Here is a 13,670-nt window from a genome sequence, read left to right on the forward strand (position 1 = left end):
AATAAAGTAATTCCATGAATTTAAGATGTCAAAAATTGGAACATGCAGTATCAATTTAAAACTACTCTTTTTCTAGTAGCTTCCTTTCCAGAAAAAGAAGGAAGGAAGGAAACAGTAGCAAATCTAATTTACAGATCATTCATAAGACACATCTCAACCTTAGAAATATTAAAGTGTTGAAATTGTACATTTTGGATGAAAGATACACAGGCATTTTAATAGCATGATAAGAGCTCTTACATATACAGATACTTCTCTATATCTGTATAATTTCTGTACGGTTATTATACAAAAATAATCTAAAGGATAGAACGATTAACTCTATCTTAATGAGAAACTGAGGTAGGAAGAATTGGTTACTAAGTTTGTTGTAAGAAAAGACACAGAGACTTCCCTGGTGGCGCAGTGGTTAAGAATCTGCCTGCTAATGCAGGGGACATGGGTTCGAACCCTGGTCCCAGATCCCACATGCCACAGTACAACTGAGCCCGTGTGCCACAACTACTAAGCCTGCACTCTAGAGCCTGCGAGCCACAACTACTGAGCCCACATGCCACAACTACAGAAGCCTGCATGCCTAGAGCCTATGCTCCGCAACAAGAGAAGTCACCAATGACAAGCCCATGCACCACAACAAAGAGTAGCCCCAGCTCACCATAACTAGAGAAAGCCCACGTACAGCACCGAAGACCCAACACGGCCAAAAAATAAATAAATAAATAAAAATTAAAACTAAAAAATTTTTTTAAATAAAAAATAGATGCAAAATTTCACCAAGCAAAGGAGTTGAAGCTGGGGTGATATTTCAGGAAAAAGAGCATAAAGCACAGAGGAACAATGTTGGGGTTCATATTCAGGTAACTGCACACACAGGAGTTCTACATAGCTAACACATATGAGGGAGGGAAGCAGGAGAGTCAGCAGGGAGTTTATGCATTGCCAGGGAGCTTAGAAATTAGCCTACAGACCAGGAGTTAACCAACATTTCCTGTAAAGGGTCAGATAGTAAATATTTCAGCTGTATAGTCTCTGTCACAACTACTCATCTCTGCTATTGTATTGCAAAAGTGACCTGGACAATGCATAAATGAATGGGAGTAGCTATAGTCTAATAAAGTTTCTTCACAAAAACAGGAGGCAGTCTGGATTGGCCCATGGGCCATACTTTGCCCACTGCTGCTAGATCTTCAACCTGAAAATATGCATATTTTTTATGTGTAAATGTATTTATTCATTTGATTAAATACAAATATTCATTCATCTTATGAATATTTTTTATTTTATAAGTTTATATATGCATATGTGTTTGCATATATCTCTACAATACCTATCTATCTATATACAGACACAAACATTTCATGATATATATAACATTAGTATACACATACATATATACAAGTTAACATTAGTATGAATATATATTACACATTGAAAATAATACATATGAATACGTGTCTAAACACATATATGTATATTTATAAAACATGTATATGTATGTGCTGTGAAGACACAATATTTTGATATGTTTCACAATATATAATGTTTCACAATATATAATATTTTGTGTTTCAGATTTCACAATATATAATGTTTTGATATGTTTCACTATATATAAAATATTAGTATGGATATAGAAAGATATAGACACATATATGCATATATAATGAAACATTTATCAAAATTAAAATACTTAAAATATAACAAATAAATTATAAATAGTGTTACAAACCCTCTCCTCCCACACCCGGAGGATTATCTCATATGCTCCCTTTTAAAGCACTCTTGCTACAAACAATGGTGGGTCAGTACAGGATAGCAGTTAAGAGTTCAAGTTTGGGTAGAAAAAAAGATTTGGGGGACTTCCTAGGTGGTGCAGTGGTTAAGAATCCACCTGCCAATGCAGGGGACATAGGTTCAATTCCTGCTCCAGGAAGATCTCACATGCCACAGAGCAACTAAGCCCATGCACCACAACTACTGAGCTGCGCTCTAGAGCCCGCAGGCCACAACTACTGAAGCCCGCACATCTAGAGCTTGTGCTCTGCAACAAGAGAAGCTACCACAGTAAGGAGCCTGTGCACCACAATGCAGAGTAGCCCCCACTCGCCACAACTAGAGAAAGCCCGTGCGCAGCAACAAAGACCCAATGCAGCCAATAAATAAATAAATTTTAAAAAAAAGAAAAGAAAAAAGATTTGGTCTGCTACGTCCCACAAATGTCTTTAAACAAAGAACTCAATTTCTTTGTTCTTCAGTCTTTTTTTTTTAAATCATGAAAATGGAAATAAGAATAGTACCCTTCTCATAGAATAGTTGTAAGAACTAAAGGAGACAGTGTAAAATGAGTAGCATAATGTCTTGTAAGAACTCAATAAATTATGAGAGGTTTTAATCAAGAGAATAACATGAAAGGTTTGTGTCTTAGAAGGGTCCCTTCAGTAGCAGTACAGAAGACAGATTACAGGCAAACTAGAATAAGACAAGTTAAGAGGGTAACAGAGATGAGATGAAGCATGCCTAAACTGGCCCAGGAGGAATAAGAAAGACGCAACTTCAAGAGATATCAGGAGCTACAAATAGACAGGATACTGAGACTAATTAGATGGAGGGGAGAAGGAATAAGTTTGGATGTTCTTTGTATGTTAGGTTTATCTGGATAAAGAATGATCTGATCAATTAAGATAGGAAATAAAAACAGGTTTTGAAGAAAGGATGAATTTAGTTGTCAATCTGTCGACTGAGCATTCTGGAACAGATGACCAATGAGTAACTCCATCTGGAGGACTGAAGGTTAGGAGAGTGAGAGGAGCTAGATTTAAGGATCATCTTTCGTAGGTGATAGCTAATGCAGAAGATTAAATAACAACTCCTAGGGTACTAAGTGAGAAAAACCACAAACAGGATTCTAGCCAACAGCAGCATTTAAAAGGCAAACTGTAAACAAAAGGAAAAGATTCAAATGGAAAGACTGAAAACAAGACAGAAGAACCAGGAAATAGTGGGAACAATGAAGTCAGTGGAAGAGTTCTAAGTAAGAGGAAACAAAAAGGAGTCAAGTAAGGCAAGTAATGGAAATATTCCTTCGAATTTGACAGAGGAGACCACCAGTAAACTAGGCAAAGTCAATTTTAGAAGCATAAGTGGAAGTCACTTTGCAGTGGGTGGAGGAACAAACAGCAGGCAGGGTATGACTGAGTGTAAATGGTTACATAGAATTTTTTTAAATACAAGTATTCTACAAAGATGAAAACTCTAGAATTGTTAAAAGAAGGTGAAGAAGTCCATCGTCACAATCATAAGAGAACTTTAAATAAGATTTTTTTTTTAAACCTGGGAAGTAGTTTTTAAAAGTGAGATTCTTCTAGTCCCCAAAGACACCAAAAATAACTAGATTTTATGAGACAACAAAACATATAACAAATGTACCACAGAGTCTTTTTCCAAACAAAATAAGAGTTTCTATGTGCATCTTTATGAAAATTTGATGAATAACCTAATGCCTTATATTTTACTTTTAAAAATAAATTTTAAAGTATTTGATGTTAAAATATGTTTAAATTACATTACATGAAACTCAAGTGAACTTAATTGCATGCAAATATATTAGGAGAGGTATGTCAAAATTTGCCATCCAGTGAAGATTTTCTGGCAATGTGGAAATTCTAACTTAGGCAACATGTTGAGTTATGTGTAGGGAATCTGGGGAATTTGTAACATCAAATGCTTACAAGTGATTCTACAGTAATTTAGGCATGTGAGTAAGAAGCCTTAATATTTAAATGATTTACAGCAGAATAATCTGAAATAGTCTATTTGAAACCATTATAAAATTTCAATATCACCATTTCTGCTAAATACAAACTTTCAAAAAGAAATACATCTAGAGTAATTAAATGCCACAACCTAAATCAACAGCTCCACTGAAAAAGCATTCAAACAGTTTTCAAACACAAAGTCTTCCTAAGTAACAAAAGAAAAAGCTAGTCATATGGTTCATGACCACATCTACAATGTGATTAATTTTTGTCACCAATCTCCAGGTAGTAAAAAGACAGAACCTTAATTGTATGTGTGTACTGAAAATTAGATAAGAGAAAGTGAAAGGCATAGGGGTATTTCCAATTTAAGTACAAATATACACACATAAACACACACACGTGTGTGTGTGTATACACATATATATGAATGCATATGTGCAATTTTTATGTGTGTGGCACACACACACACATATATATATGAATCTGAAAAAAGTTTCATTACTGGCTTGCTGGCTCTTTCCAAAAGAAAGACTTATCTCATGAGGTCTGACAACTGAAATGGGTTTAAAAATCAAGCAGAGAAGACATTAAAATTGGATGCTAATATCAGCAACAAGTGAAATTTGAAATTAAAGACAATATCATTTACCTTAGCATTCAAAAACAATAAATACTCAAGTATAAATCTAACAAAATCTATATGATGAAAACTACTAAGCTCTGATGAAAGAAATCAAAGATGAACAAAATAAATGGAGAGATATTCCATGTTCAAGGACAGGAAGACTCAATATTGTCAAAATGTCAGTTCTTCCCAACTTCATCAACAGATTCAATACAAGTGCAATTAAAAACTCAGCAAGCTATTTTGTGTATATTGACAACCTGATTCTAAAGTTACATGGAGTGGGCAAAGAATCCAGAATAGCCAGTGTACTATTGAAGGAGAAAAAAAGCAGTTGGAGGACTGACACTATCCAACAAAACAGTGAGGTACTGGCACAAAAAAAAAAAAAAAGGAAAGGTAGATACATGGAACAGAATAAAGAGCCCAGAAGTAAGCCCACATAAAAATAGTCAACTGATCTTTGACAAAGGAACAAAGGCAATACAATGGAGGAAAGACAGTTTTTTCAACAAACGGTGGTACAACTGAACACTCACATGCAAAAAAAAATGAATCTAGACACAGATCTTACACCTTTCACAAAAATTAATTCAAAATGGATCACAGATTTAAATGTAAAAGGCAAAATTATAAAACTCTTAGAAGATAAGAGAATGATTTAGGGTTTGATGATGACTTTTTAGATACATCAAAGTCACAATCCATGAAAGAAAGAACGGATAAGCTGGACTTCATTAAAGTTAATTTTGGCTTCATGAAAGACACTGTCAAGAGAATGAAAAGACAAGCCACAGACTGTAAGAAATTATTTGCAAAGATATATCTGATAAAGGACTGCTATCCAAAACATACAAAGGACTCTTAAAACTAACAACAAGAAAACAAACAACCATACTAAGAAATGGGTCACAGACTTTAATGAATATCACACCAAAAAAGATATACATATGGCAAATACATAAATGAATAGATGCTCCACACCACATGTTATCGGGGAAACGCAAATTAAAACAGCGAGTTGCCACTACAAACCTATCTGAATAGCCAAAATCCAGAATACTGACAACTTCAAATGTTGACAAGGATACAGAACAACAGGAATTCTCATTCACCGCTGGTAGAGGGGAAAATGATACAGCCATTTTGGAAGACAGTTTGGAAGATTCTTACAAAAGTAACCATCCTCTTGCCATATGATCCAGCAATCACACTACTCGGTATTCATCCAAAAAAGACAAAGACTTACGTCCACACAAAAATCTGCACACAGATGTTCAGTTTATAGCAGTTTTATTCATAATTGCCAAAACTTGGAAGCAACCAAGACAAATTTCTGTATGTGAATGGATAAACTGTGGTACATCCAAACAATGAAATATTATGCAGTTAAAAAAAAAAAATTAAAAAAAAAATTTTTTTTCAAAGAGCCATGAAAAGACATGGCAGAAGCTTAAAGGCATATTACTAAGTAAAAGAAGACAATCTGAAAAGGTTACATACTGTATGATTCCAACTATATTAGATTCTAGAAAAGGCAAAACTATGGAAACAATAAAAAGATCAGTTCTTGCCAGAGGTAAGGGGAAGTGAGGGATGAATAGTGAAACACAGAGGATTTTTAGGACAGTGAAACTACTCTATGATGCTATAAATGGTGGATACATGTCATTTTATATGTTTGTCCAATCCTATAGAATGCACACCAAGAGTGAACCCTGATGTAAAATACAGACTTTGGATGACAATGATGTGTCAACGTAAGGTTCATCAGTTATAACAAATGTACCACTGCGGTGAGGGATGTTGATAGTGGGAGAAGCTGTGATATGTGGGAGCAGGGGTATATGGGAAATCTCTGTATCCTCTGCTCACTGTTGCTGTAAACATAAAATTTTAAAATTGTCTGTTTTTAAAATATTGGATGCTAAATATGATTAACTTGGAAAACCTGGCAGTAGATCAAGCAATAGGATGAAAAGAATATAAGGAAAGTGATTCTGAAAATGGAAATTAAGAAAGATCAAAAAAGCCCCAGACATTTGCAAATCAGAATTATACCTCTCCTAAACCTCCAGTCATCTCCTTGTTCATCCTGATGGTTTGACTGGTGCTTGGAAATCTGAGATACTTGATGCTGTAAACCTTTTTGATCACCTTCTGCTTTCATAAGTTGTGTACGGAGTTCTTCTACCTAAATACATACAGTCAAAAATGAAACTTTCATCAGTTTTAAAAGCGGGAAAAGAATAATTGAACTTACAAATTATTACAAATTATTTTCCTAGGGAAAAAATATTTACTTCCAAAGGGCTACTGTAAGCAGAAGCTGAAGCCACCTAAACCTCCTTCTTATGCCAAGCACAGTGGAACAGTCTCTTGCTCCATTTCTTCATTCCTCCCATTCCTTCCACAAGCAATGAATGTTTTTCACCCTTCTCTGTGTCTACTGTAACAAAGCATTTGACCATATTTTTTTTAAATCCCTATTTTCACCTCAGTTCACGCTACTATTATTAACCAAAACGACCTCCAATTAAGTACTATATGTTTTTATATTTTTCACTTATTTTCTTTCATGTGAACACAGTCAATTGGTTGGTAAAGTCAAGTGAAATGATCACAATTTAGCACATTTTGATATCAAAGCACTGTTTAAAATAAACAAGCAATAAATGCTGTTGAATAAACTAGAAACTCCTTCAAGTCAGGTAACATTTTATTCACCTTTGTATATCTGAAGACTAGCAGGCCTGTCCACAATGACCATTAAACAAGTTAGCAGTGGCAGAAAGACTCAGCTAAAGTCACAATGACAATTTAAACACATAAATCTCTTATTCAAAAGATAAGATTAGAAATTACAAGGCAGAGTTAAAAAAAAAAAAAAACCACGAAGGAATTGAATATAAATGTAAACTTCCAAAAAAGAAAGTCTAAACTCTGCCAACATCAATTCCATTGGACTACTGGCTGCAAAACAAAGCCATTACACACTTTTAAAGATTTTCTAAAACAGGTGCTATGGTGTATTTTCAGGATTAATTGTCAAAACGTAATACTCCTGAACATCTACGATGTCTGACATCTTTGCCTACCTAGCATATTATGTAGTGAGTTATGCAACCCATACCTCAAAACAGAGGAAGGTACAATTGCAATTTATATTAAACACAGGCAGAAAGGTAGTTAGAAACCCACATGCCCTTATCCAATGTGTGTAAGATAGCTATTTCAAGTTACTGAACTTTAAATATCAGAAGCACCAAACTCCTATTATGGGCTAATGGGCTGCAAAAATGTTATGCTTTAAAATTAAGCCTTATCTCTGGTTAAAAGGAAGCAGGTAGCATCTTGAAAATGTGAATATGAGACAATGATTCATTCAAAGTAAAATGAACTTGCAAAGGTCTGTTTTATGTATTTTACTTCCTCCTTCACTCTGGAATGCCTCCTTGAATAAAATTAAGCTCCTGGGAAAATTTTATCTTACACATCCAGTCTCACATTTATACTGGCTATGCTAAGAGAGATAATTCCTAAATTGGAGTAGCAATCAGCAAGATACACTGTCACAGTGGGAACTGGGGCTGATGTTTTGTCCTGGCTTTCTCTGAATCTTCCTGAAAGGATTTCATCTTTTGTTTATGTGTGTTAATATACATTCCTTAAGAAAAATCTTTCTAGACCTAAGTTTTTTTTCCGTTTCACAAGGACATTTAATAAGGAAAGAGACTCAATCATGATTCAATTTAAAAGCAGACTATCATAGCTTGCATAGACTTACCTGATGCAAAAGCGTTTCTCTGCTGCCTTCTGACTGATTCAATAACCTTCGAGATAGCTCCAATTCCTGTTCAAGCTAGAGTTTCCACAAAGAATAAGGAAAAATGTTCAGTGGGGCAGAAGATAACTAAATTATTATGGGCTCAGTTTAAGAGGAGAAAAGTGAAAAAGTTTTCAGAGTTTTACAGCTAATATAAAAGGAAAAATATCTTGCTATAAACATATATCAATGCTCCCATTAAAATAATGGTAATTAAATAACAAAAAGTGAACCAGAAGACTGCAGGAGGTCTGGGCTCTAGTCACTTCCATCTCAGCTGTGACCCTGTTTAAATCTCTTTTCATTAGGCCTCCTTTCTGTCACCTCTAAAATAAGGATTTTATATTAGACAATCTGAGATCCCTTCAGTTCTAAATCATTTTAATGTAAATTCTAAAGCAATTTTTTCTTTAAAAGACTACACGTAGTATCATACGAACTAAATTAGAATAAAAATTTCAGGGACGCAATGACTCAAAGTACATTTCATCCAATTGGTTATTTTTTATATTTTTAATATTCTTATATTCCTAATATTTCCAATATTCCTAAAATTTTTAAATATCTAAGTTCAGAATAAGACATTTTAAATTTCCCTATTAATATTGCCATTAGATAAATATCCACAGAAAATGTGCCAGTCAGGTGACTAAAAACCCTACAAAGTCAATGTGCTTAGCTTACTTCAAGTTGAAAAATATAATGGGATGTGAAGAGGAGCAGAATATGCCACTCCAAAATATACCTCTTCGGCACAAGTATTATTCTGAGCTGATGGCAATCAAAACCCAGCAGATTCAGGAAAAGGTTTTTACCTTCCCCTTAACCGCATAAAAAAATTTAGAAAGGGGGTCTGTAGCAGGAAGAGAGCTATTACCAAAGATAACCTTCTATATCTGAAAGACTTCTCTGCATGGCAAGGCAAACTTTTGTTTACCACACATATGCTCTTCTCATCTTCCTGTGAACTGTGTTCCTACCCCTTTGAAGCCCCATGCCCTATTCCCTGCCTTAGCTCGGGAAGGTAGATAAGCCTCAACTGCCTGGTTGCCTTTGAGTCTCATATGTTTATGGGGCTCCCATACATACAAAATTAAATTTGTTTTTCTCCTGCTAATCTGTTTCATGTCAATTTAATTATTAGACCAGCCAAAGAACCTAGAAAAGTAAAGGGAAAATTATTTTTCCTTCCTACACATGGCACATGTGCTTATTAAAAATCCAGAGCTTACATATGCTGGACATGTTTGCACTTTGTAAGGGTAAGGTTGCTTTGTAAAATCACAAATTTATATTAAGATGTTATGATTTGCTTTGATTTGTACTAGTTATCCTAAATTATCATTTCATTTGGACAAACTGCTTCCTATACATTAGTCCTTCAGAAATTGTATATGTGGTAGGTGTGACTTTTAAGAAGTAGCATGAGGCAACACTGGTGATGGAACAGTTCTGTATTTTGACTGTGGCGGCAATAAGATTGAGATTCATGAGATAAAACTGCATAGAAGTACACACACGCACAAATACACACACGGATACTCCACATACAAATGAGAGTACACATAAAGCTGGTGAAATCTGCATAAGCTCTGTGCATTGCAACAGTGTCCATTTCCTGGTTTCAATATTTGATGGCAATTATAAAAAATTTTATCATTGAGGATAACTGGGTAAAGATACGTTTTGTTTGGCAACACCTTGTGAATCTATTATTATTTCAAAATAATTTTCAATCCAGTTAACATAAGTTTTTTTAAAAACATGCATGCAGTTCAGAAAATAAACACCACATATTTTTAAAAGTACCCTTCTACTTTTTGACAAGGGTACAAAAGTAATCTTGTACTTGCTGACCCTTGAACAACATGGGTTTGAGCTGCACAAGTCCACTTAAACACGGATTTTTTTCAATCATAAACACTACGGTACCATAGGATTGAATTCACAGATGTGGAAGTGTGGCTAGAGAGGAACTGCAAATACGGAGAGCTGACTACATGTTATACTCGGATTTTTGACTGCACAGAGCGTCAGGGCACATAAGCCCCCACTGTTCAAGGGTCAACTGTAAAGCACATGTGGTAGCAGAGAATCCACACAAAATATTATCTGACCTGTTCTCTTGTTCCTATGGATAAATAAAAAAGGAAGAAATCACACTGAAGTCAAAATGGTTTCAAAATCTGCCAAGGCCCATACTGGTCATGATCCCTGGGTAATATCAGCAGTCTTAACTCCCAAAGGGCAAACTTGATGACCTGACATACCTTGCTTACCACCATAAAGGCAGCATGGACGCATCATTGGTAAAATAAAATAAAGGGGGTAAAGATAATAGAAAAGGCGATATGGAGTAAAGAACATTACATCAGAGGCAAATTTTCACTTTATCATTCATTACCATGGGCTTAGCCTTAAATCTACTCATTTGCAAATTGAAGAGAGCTGTTTAGCCTCTGAATTACTTTACAGCTCAAAAGTGCTAGGCTCTATAGGTTCACAGACATGAATACACATCAAAGATCCTTAATATTTAATAAGAATAAGAGGATTTTTCAGAACTAGGTTGGTAACTGTTCCTATTTTCTATAACAAAAATGAATAGATGAAAAAATACTCAGCCTTTAAACAACAGGTCTTTCCCAACCCGGCAGCAAAGTCAAGCTCTTTAAATGCCCTCCAACAAGGAATGGTCAAGCTTAATTCACCTCTAGAAAAGGAGAGTGGCCAGGAGACAAGGTAGCAAACTACCTGTGTATGTTTCCAAGAGCAAGTAGCAGAGAGTGGCAGAGCCCTCAAGCCAAGTGACTCCACATCAAAACATAAAGGCTTCACTGCACTCTAACAAATGACCTCAGGGACACTTTTCAAGGCACTCAATGAATATCACTGGCCCCAAACAGCATTACTCTTTGAAAGGTAATTTTCAAAATCTTACTTTACTCTTTTCAGTTTCAGTTTGTCTTAGCTTATCTTTCATTACTCCCTCATTCTCCTCTGCTTTAGCTTCTTGTTTCTTCAAAGCCTAGAAAGAAGACACGGGAAAATAAGTATTATTCCAAAATACATGTAAAACTGAAAGACACTAGTAGGATCTATTAAGAAAAGGCTGAGGAAGGTGGTTACGAACTGTACAAAATATACACAGGAATTACAACCTGCTCATTCACTGAAGTCATAAGATCACTTCATTGGGGATCAAATATAAACAACTCCCTGATCTACCTAATCAAGTTCACTTTTTCCCATCTTTGGGAATTTTATAACACATTTAGAGAGCTTAGACAGCTAACAGTTTTCTTGGAAACAAACAAATTTTACTGCCTGCTAAAATAATGGTATTTAAAAGTTATATTATCTGCTCAACTATTTTGACATAATACCAAAAACCAGTTTACTAGTTTTTCAAATTCAGGAAAAAATATCTCATCAAGGCAGAAATGTGCTTGTTGCATCATTATTACATACATGACATTTATCAAAACATATAACTGGCTCTTCAACCACACTTCACATAGAGCAAAGAAAGCATTCTTTTCTACATTTTTCTCTCTTTAATAAAATGGAAAAAAAGGAACTTTAAGAAAATACAAATTTCAAAAGTTAACCACAAAAGTGTTTGTTTTGGTTTGTTTCTATGTTAAAACAAAATTAAACATAAGGAAAAAAATTTATACTAAGAGCAATCTTTCATAACATCTAAAAGACATTCCATTTGTTTTAAAAAATTTTTTTGACACTTAGCATTTAGACTTAAAAAGGTGCATGTGTAGAGGCCATCCAAATTGAGAAAAGCCAAATTTCCAGAAGTCTTTTCCAACAAGTTCTATGATGCTCAATAGAAAAATTATTTTTAGGTAAATAGCAAAACACGCTAAAACTGTTTCAATGCAAGTATAATCAATCATATTCCAATTTCATTAACTCACATATCCAACAAATATCTCCAAAGTGCATACATATGCATATATAAAATAACCATGGCCCCCTATTCATGAGATTACAGCTCCCTCTGCATGGCTCCTACTCTCACTAATAAAAAACAACTGAGCAAAAAGGTAGGGAGACAACATCAAAATAAAAAATAATTTTGGTTTGAGTATAAATAATACAGTAATACTTTTATAGTGTTTACTATGTCCAGGCATTCTTCTTCTTCTTACATATATTAAATACATACATTACATATATTGAATATATACATTTAATCTTTATGATGATTCCATGAGTTATTATTAAGCCCATTTTATTAGGAGGGAAGTTGAGGCTACAAGGAGTTGAATAACTTGCCCAAGGTCATTCACCAAGCTCATGACAGAGACAGTACGCAGACTCAGGCTGTCTGTCTCTTAACCATCGAATGGCACTGCCTCTCCATGTTAAAATAATAATATCAAGCTTATAGGGCGGATATGAAGACTAAATAATTTGATACTTGTAAAGCATTAAAATAGACGATAAAAGACAACAATTAGGATTACTAAATTTTTAACAATTGATCAAAGTATCACAAATCATAGTGCTTTTCAGGTATAGTCTTCAAATGATTTTGATATTTGTTATTTGTTCTTTATTGTAAGGTAAGTGGAATTTGTAATAATATTTACTTATGTATGTATAATCTATTCAATTTTGGCTGGTGGGATGTGTTTATAAATTTTTCCTGAACAAAATTATCCTAGAAACTTGAAAATTACTGCTGGCATCTTCATTCTTTGGATGCTTCCTCGGTCTAAACCCACCTAGTGTGTGTGTGTGTGTGTGTGTGTGTGTGTGTGTGTGTGTGTGTGTGTGTGTGTGTGTGTGTGTGTGTGTCTGTCTGTCTGTCTGTCTGTCTGTATGAGAGAGAGAGAGAGAGGGAGACGGAGAGGAAGAGGGAGAGGGAAGGAGGGGAAAATATTTAAAAAAAGATATGAATTGTTGCTATATTTTTCATCAATTCAGTTTATAATATTCGAAGTATCTTATTCCTCAACATCATCATTCCAACCTAGCCCCCCCCCACCTTTTTTTCCTTAATGAGTTAAACTTAATTGGTTATCTTTTCAATATTTTTTCATTAAACTAAAAACCAGCCTGGGCTTTTCTACAGAGAGAAGATTATGAGGAAGACTTCCTCAGGCAGTTGATAAGCTTCATCAAACTATAAATAGTCAGCCTCCCCTTCTGGATTCAAACTCCTGAGCAGGAGCCACTCAAAATGAGTATGCAGCAAAGGCTCACCCAAGCCAGGTGACATCACTTGAGGCCATAAACAACTTCAAATAAGACAAGCTTGTCCCAAATATAAGAGTCATTCACTTCCAAAGCCGAATGCAAAATCTACCTTGGGAGACTCTACAACCTTCAACCAGTAGCTGCTAAGATCCTTCCAATGTGATTTTGTACATCTCTTCATGTTCCAAATTGTTTCCACCTCTGTCCTCTGCTTACTGAGGTAAGAGAAACAGAAGGAGGC

At 34.9% G+C, this 13,670-nt stretch overlaps 1 protein-coding gene across 6 annotated transcripts in view; it reads right to left on the minus strand.

Annotated features, from left to right (window-relative positions):
* CEP128 (centrosomal protein 128) overlaps positions 1–13,670 on the minus strand; it is a 437,525-nt gene that overhangs the window by 329,965 nt on the left and 93,890 nt on the right. For all 6 annotated transcript variants that reach the window (XR_009053322.1, XM_057733202.1, XM_057733203.1 and 3 more), the window contains 3 exons: positions 11,151–11,237; positions 8,171–8,245; positions 6,445–6,577 (listed from right to left, as the gene is read on the minus strand). Coding sequence is in view for 5 of the 6 variants with exons in the window: in XM_057733202.1 (XP_057589185.1) it covers positions 6,445–6,577; positions 8,171–8,245; positions 11,151–11,237 (295 nt within the window). In the remaining variant the exon portion in view is untranslated. The remainder of the gene's footprint in view (positions 1–6,444; positions 6,578–8,170; positions 8,246–11,150; positions 11,238–13,670) is intronic.

This window comes from Hippopotamus amphibius, chromosome 4 (genome assembly GCF_030028045.1).
Source record: "Hippopotamus amphibius kiboko isolate mHipAmp2 chromosome 4, mHipAmp2.hap2, whole genome shotgun sequence".
In the NCBI taxonomy this organism is placed as follows: domain Eukaryota; kingdom Metazoa; phylum Chordata; class Mammalia; order Artiodactyla; family Hippopotamidae; genus Hippopotamus; species Hippopotamus amphibius.